The 7,225-nt window shown below is 39.5% G+C and overlaps 1 protein-coding gene across 1 annotated transcript; it reads left to right on the top strand.

The window, feature by feature from the left end:
- The first annotated feature begins 100 nt into the window (after positions 1 to 100).
- On the top strand, positions 101 to 7,154 carry CNEP1R1 (CTD nuclear envelope phosphatase 1 regulatory subunit 1). Its single transcript, XM_072871876.1, has 6 exons — positions 101 to 229; positions 2,588 to 2,659; positions 4,918 to 4,991; positions 5,332 to 5,441; positions 5,580 to 5,634; positions 5,891 to 7,154. The coding sequence occupies exons 1-6, from the start codon at positions 205 to 207 to the stop codon at positions 5,930 to 5,932; spliced, it is 378 nt and encodes a 125-aa protein (XP_072727977.1). The 5' UTR covers positions 101 to 204; the 3' UTR covers positions 5,933 to 7,154.
- Positions 7,155 to 7,225: the final 71 nt, after the last annotated feature.

The following is a 7,225-nucleotide window of genomic DNA, read 5'->3' as shown; positions in this document are numbered from 1 at the left end:
TCCCTCTCCGTAACCAATGCGAACTGCGCTTGCTAGGGGGGATGTCGCGAGCGGGAGGCTGGCCAGTAGGGTGCAGTGTTGTTGTGGGGGTGGGGCTGGGGCCGGTCGGTCTGTGGGGCGGGCTGGGTGGCGGGCAGCCGGTCGGTCGGTGGCAGCGGGGCGGCGAGGGGCACGGCCAGCGCTCGCTGCCTCCGCCCGCCCGCCATGAACTCCCTGGACCAGGCTGAGGGTGAGTGCGGCGGCCCAGAGCGACCCCGGAGCTGCCTCTTCGGCGCGCCGGGAGCTTCCGGCTCCGCGCCTGGGCTGCCCGAGCGCGCTGCCTCGTCCCTCTGGAGCGGGCCCCACCGCGGCGCTGCCCTGAGGGGGGCGAAGCGGCCCTGGAAGGCCTCGGCTCCCTCTCCACTGCGCTCCCGGGGCCGGCGCTCCTCCTCGGCCCAGACAGGAGAGCTGGGGCGGGGTCTTGGGGGTCACCTCCGCATCCTGAGGCTCTGGGGCGGCCTGCTGCTGCTCTCCGGCCGCCCCGCGGAGGCGGAGAGCGGGGCCTGCAGGGAAGGCCTCTGCTGAGGGGCTCCGTGTGCGGGCCCGCCAGCCGCCTTCCTCCCCTGGGGAGGAGGGAGCTACCCAATGGGCTTTCCCTTTCGGTGCCCCTTCTCGACAAGGCTTCTTGCCTTTAGCTTATTAAAATCCGCTTGTGCTGCGTTAACTACTTTGCTCACGAGTTTTTACGTGGAACGCATTTCTTACAGCTTTTGAGTCCCATCTAGCACACTAGGCATTACACTGTGCCAAGGCTCCTCTTGCATTTGAAGAACGTGACCTCAAATAGCCCTCTCTTGTCTGCGAACATTGATGGTTTGGGTTACAAGTTCTTTGAAGCTACAGTTTACAGGATGTCAAAACCGTGAAAGGAGATTTTAGTGTCCAAAAATAAGACTGGTAGAGATTTTTAAAATGTATCAGTGTCTCAGACTTGAGCAGGTGTTTTGTAGCAGATACTAGAGGTAGACATGTCAACAAAAAAATGATAGTGTCCAGTGTTGTCATGGCTTTGTTGCTATTTCTCTACAAGCTGTGGAGATCTAAGAAGTGCACCTTGCTAGTCACAGCTGCCAGGTGCCAAAGAGAGAAACTCAGAGAAGGTTCTTAGAACATGGATATCAAAAAATAAGTTAAAGCTTTAAGTTCATGTTTTCTGAAATGTTTTTTTCCTGTTTTTATTTTAACGCCGTTATTATACGAGTGTTTTCTTGAGAACTTCGTTATCAATGGCTTGATTTTATGCCTACAAGGTGCTATTTCTCAAATAGCAGGTTTTCATGTGATGCCTTATATTCCCCCTCTCACTTCAGTGACTAGTTGTAGGGGTTTGTGCTAGTTAGGGAACAGTTCATTAGCTTTAATTGCTGTCAGTGACTTAGCTTCCCCAGAAGGGAGGCGGAGGACAGACCATAGCTACTGGGCTGTTGGCAGCAATTAAGACTAGTTAGCTGTTCTGTGGCTGAAGTCAAGATGCTGTCATCTTCCCCCATGAATTCACCTGCAAGCCACTTAGGATTAAATTTACAGTTTGGCAAACTGCATTAGTAATGATCGTAATAGGTATATTTCTTCTAATCTTATTCTCTAATTGCTTTATTATGGTAAATAATTTAGCAATAGTTGCAAGAAAGCTGAAATAAAAAATTGCCAGAGTGATGCTAATGGAAACACTTTAGCTGAAAGTTAAGTTTATGCTAATAAAAACTTAACTCCTGGTAGAATTCTAGCTTTGACTGGAATGTTGTCAAATACTGACATTGTTGAACAGAAGCTTAAATCTAACATAGACTTCGAGTGCAACAGCTCCTTGTAGACAAACGTTAGGTGGTTAGCTACGATTTTTTTTTTTTTTAAACAAATTAGGAGTATGAACTTGAAATGCTGCTCGGCATTTAACAGCAATTTCAGTGGAAAGACCATGGGAAAATGACGGCAATAAGAAGACAGATCTATTTAAAGAAAAAAAGAAGTAACATAAGATCCTTGGGCTAGTGGTTGCTGTGGGTTTTTACATATATGTGTCCATGTGTGTATATATATCATGGCACTGAAAGTTTCTATAAAACAAAGTCATCAAAGCCACACTGCTACAAATAATCCCTTGGACAGTTGGCAAATGGACAATTTTTTTTTTTTTAATTACCATTATATAGATAATAGAACTTAAGGGTTTCCTGATGTACTTAATACTCCAAAATGTGATACTTTCTTTCTGTGTGGAGGGGCTATTTAAGCTATTCTAAATCTAACTCTCAGTATTTTTAAAGATGTCTAAAATACTCTGATTTCTCAACTATATCGATTTTCTTTTCTGTAAGTGGGAATGTTTCTTGCATTTAGTGTAACTCCATCGTTGTACTTTTTAGCTAAAGTTGTGTGAAGCTACTTCGACTGCTTTTATTACATCTAAATCATCATTGCATTGGTTTTCTCTGCCTGTTTAAGAAATGGGTGTGCACAGGGGAAAAGTGAATTCCTTTTATCTTTTACATGAAAATTTGACTAAATAGATGAAGATCTAATTATGCTTGATATACATCCTCCCCAGATCTCAAAGCTTTTGAAAGAAGACTTACTGAATATATTGCATGTTTGCAACCAGCTACAGGACGTTGGAGAAGTAAGTCTGATGTTCCAAGGGATAAATAGGATTCTCTCTTTCAAGCTTTTTAGATTTACCAGTGTGTATCTTTGATTTATGTTTGTCCAAACAAAAATCTGTGCTTAAGCTCTCTTTAAAATTTCTGGGGCATACATTCAAGCACCCTGCAACAAGATAATACAAGATAACAAACTAATACTTTAGCCAGAGTTAGAAAAATTAGGTCAAGACTGAATTGGCTCAAGGCTGAATTATTCTGGAAATAGTTGGGACAGTAGTTGTTGTATTTGTTTCTGTTTTGGTTTGGTTTTTTGTTGTTGGTTTTTTTTTTGAAGGCTCAGACTTCCCAGACAGTCACTATAGTTACTTGAACTAAATATGATTGAGTTAGATAGTTCCTATAAAATTGAAGGTGAAAAAGTTACAGCAGTGTGCCATGAGGGCAGAATATGTCCTCATCTCTGTTCTAACAGGAAAGTTTGAAGGTGGGGGGAATGCAAAATACCCCAGATATGCTGCCAACTTTGGGATCAGTATTTCCACGGTGGAAACACTGCTTTTTTGTTCTAAGATTCTGCTGAAGTTTCCATACTCAAAGACATTTTTTAGAACATATAAAATGGCATATTTTCTCCTGAGAGGCCAAGACGTTAATTTCAAATGAAGGAACTGGAGGAATGGCTATTTAAAAAGCAAAAACAACAAAAAAAACCCCAAAACACAAACAAATGCCCCCCCCCCCCCAAACCCCCTTGTTTCAGAGCAATTGGGAGGCAAGCAGAGATTTGTAAGTAGATATCCACAACTTGTGTGCACCTACTGTAGGAATGCATTTGGCTTCCCGAATTGCTATTTACTGTCAGATAAAATTAAAAAAAAAAAAAGGTATTGGAAACTTCTAAGCATATTTAAATGAGGTAACTAGCTCATTTAGCATATTTAGCTAGGTAACTAGCTAGCTCACTTGCTAACTTCTTTGCCTAACTGCTTGTTTTGCTAGTTTTGTAATTTGTGTAAAAGAGGGACTTTTTACTTTAATTATAATGGGGTATTTAACTCAATGTTAACTTTTCCTCCTGTTATCTGGGGAAAAAAGTATTTATATAGAGAAGAAGCTCTATGCTTTTGGTATATCTTTACTTTCCAACTTTATTGGTAGATTCCAACTTTATTCTGAAAACATAACTTGTTAGGGTTACTTTTTAATTTTGTTTTTAATTTTGTAATATCAGTGAGGAATATGCAACTCAACAGTAAATTATAGCAGTCTTACAAACCTGAAAGTAGCATTTCATGAATATCTGGGTTTTGTTTTTGGGTTCTTTCCTATGATCCTAAAGGCTGGTAACTCTGGGTCTTCTCTTTTTCTGTGTTGGTTTTTGTCCCCCCCCACCCCCCATAGAAGACTTTATTTGCATCCAGAACTTCAGGATCCACAGAAAACACTCAGAACTGCCACTCAGAAGCTGCAAGGCTTTATGGGTGTGCAACAGAATATGAACTTTATCTTCCTTTATATTTGTTCTGTTTTCTTTTTCCATCAACCCCTGTTCCCCAACCCTTTGTAGTCTCTCAAAATCAGTCTAGTATCGTGTTACTCTAATATGCATCTAGCATTATGCATTTATAGTGAATTGATTATTCTTCCGAAGCCATTCTGGATGAGTAGAGGTTTTTGTTAATCTTCATGTGCTAATGCTAACATGCCTTCTGACTCCTGTTTAAATTTTGTATTTTTTTTTCTCTGTGTCAGCTTTCCTTGCTTGTAATCGTGTTAATTGGGGTGGGGAGCATAACACAACATAGATGTGCCACTGAAACTACTGGTGCTAATGCCTCAGGCTTTTCTTATGTAGAAGAGCTAGAGGGATAGAAGCTGTAGTTCTGCTCTGCAATTTAATGGTGCTGCATTTTGGTTGCCCAGACTATTTGAGCATAAGCTCAAATAGCATACTAAACATATGGTACAACTCTTATTCCAGTCTTCCATGTTATTTTAGAAACTTTCATTTCTTCAATGCATCAGGATGTTTTTACTTGACAGAATTTAGATTTTGGTACCTACTTGTCCCATCCAGGAAACTTGTACAGAATCTTTATGGTTTCACATAATAGGTGTTTCTCTGCCTATTTTCATTTCTACCTTGCAAGTAGAAGCTTTTCTTCCCTCAGAAGTGGGAGAAGAAATAAATGCTTAAGAGCTGCTGCTGAAAAAGAAATGCTTTTTAATAGGAGTGAGGTATACTGTTTATGACTCTCATTCTTTTCTTTATCAGTGATTCTGATAGTGGTATCAGTCTGCACAGCAACTGGTGCTTGGAACTGGTTAATAGACCCGGAGACACAAAAGGTAAAGATCAGGCTAATCCCGAATGTAGTCTGTTTCATAGCTTGGGGTTGCAGTCAAGTGGTATAGTATCTTGAAAACCAAAAGGCTAAAGGTGGTTCTCCCATGAAACTGGGAGATCATTTTTAGTTAAGCTCTCAAGCTGTCTGGAATTGTTGTGGAATATGTTCTGGGACAGTGCCTACCCAAATGCTACACCTTGACTGCTTATCTGAAGAGTTGTTCACAAGTACTTAGAAGCAGCTAGGAGCAGTAATTTTTTTTTTAATTAAGTGAACTAGGCAGCAACTTTGTGTATTTTTTTAGAAAGTATATAGTGGGACTAATCTGATTTCTTTCCTAGGTGTCATTTTTCACATCACTTTGGAATCACCCATTTTTCACAATTAGCTGTATTACCTTAATAGGCTTGTTCTTTGCTGGAATACATAAAAGAGTGGTGGCTCCATCAATGTATCCTTCAGTCATGTTTGTCAGGTTAAAAGTGTTGTAGTTACTGCTGTTATTGAAGCCTATGCTAATATTGCTTTTTCAGTTTTTACTTGCTGTGTGTACAAGCGTTATCTGCTTTCCTTGACACAATCCACACAGTATAGCAGCCCGATGTCGAACGGTTTTGGCAGAATATAATATGTCCTGTGATGATGTAAGTGTTAGTGGTTCATCGCCTAAACCTTGTTTTAAAAAAATGCAAATAATTCGAAAAGGCACACAGGTTTTTTTTCTGAACAGCACTTGTATATGCCTTAACAAATTCTGTGTGTCTGTAAAACTGGAATGTAGAATACTTAGTATTGTTCTGTGTGTTGTTTTAAACTTAGCCTGTAAAACTGAACTTTAAGTGCAATTGTTGGGCTCAACTTTCAGAGTCTAAACTTTATCTTTTTCTTTCTGTCTTGCAGACTGGAAAGTTAATTTTGAAACCTAGGCCTCATGTTCAATAAGGGCTGTCTTCCTTCAGTTTTTTCCACTGCCATGGAAACCAAAAATGACCTTTTTTAAGGTAGTATGACAGCAAAAAACCAGGACTGGTTGTCATTGCCTGGGAGTGAAAGTCTTACACAGTTGACAGTGAACGTGTGCAATATTACTTTCTTCAATATTTATCCAAATTCTTTGTTATCATATTATCAGTGCTTTTGCTACTTCTGATTACCTCTTTTTCAGTATTAGTGTCACTTTTTACTTCAGCTAGAACAGAACATACAGGTGAAGTATGTTAATCGGCTATGAAGTTGAACTTGAAAATCAAACCTCATTTGTGTTACGTGTCTTTGTAAGCTATTGTAAATAGCAGATCGATGCCAATGTTCAGGAAAATAAGTAATATTTGCTGTATGGATTTTTTTGTTCTCATGAACAGTATTGAAAGGAACACTTACCATTCCCATAATGTTTTATTAGCACACTTACTCATTACAGCTGTCCTTGTCTCCTGGTCATTCTTTTGGAACTGGTTAAAAGGCTTGCAGAAAGACTGTCTGTCTGTGCTGGAGAAAACTGGTCTTACTGTTTAAGAACGTTGCAAATATATCAAGGATCACATTTGTCAAATTGTATATATAGTGCACCAGCCACTTTCATTGTGGTCATACGTAGCTCCTTGTTTGATCTGGTTCACAACACTGCTATTTTAAGATTTTAATATTTTAAATATTGTCTTAAATATGCTTGTATCTTCTTGATTGTAAGGTACTGTATCTGAAGTCCACATGACCATTCTGAGTGGATTTTTATGCTGCGATAGTCTGAATATGAAACTAGTATTGCAAATGTAGAACTTCAGATTTGGTGAAGAAAATATAAAGAGTGCCACAATAAAATAACAAAATTTGTTATTCAGAGTGTTAAAAACAAGGTATGGATGTTATATGCATAAAGTGTAACTTTTGAATAGCTAAAATTGTAAAGAGTTTTAAGAGTTTAAGTTGTTCAAGGTGCCTTTTTAATTGTATCAAACTTTTAATTGACTAAAACTGCAAAGCTGTTGCAACTTCAGTAACTCCTACTACAAGGTAGACTGGCTTTTAAAGGCAGCCTATTGATGTAACTTTGTCAGCTGAGACATTCAGAATTGTCTCCTGTAATTTTTCCAGTAAGTTTCGTTATTTTTAACTGCTGTATATTTTGTAGGTGAATGTGTATAAAATAAATTCTTTGTATAAACAGCTGTTATCTTCTTTTGTACTGTGCAAATGCAGATCTCAAATGAACGCAGAAGAACTTCAGAAGTTTAT

The sequence above is a fragment of the Ciconia boyciana genome, chromosome 9, assembly GCF_034638445.1.
Source record: "Ciconia boyciana chromosome 9, ASM3463844v1, whole genome shotgun sequence".
Taxonomy (NCBI): domain Eukaryota; kingdom Metazoa; phylum Chordata; class Aves; order Ciconiiformes; family Ciconiidae; genus Ciconia; species Ciconia boyciana.
Note: the sequence above shows the minus strand (reverse complement) of the source record. Positions and strands in the feature narration are given on the sequence as shown.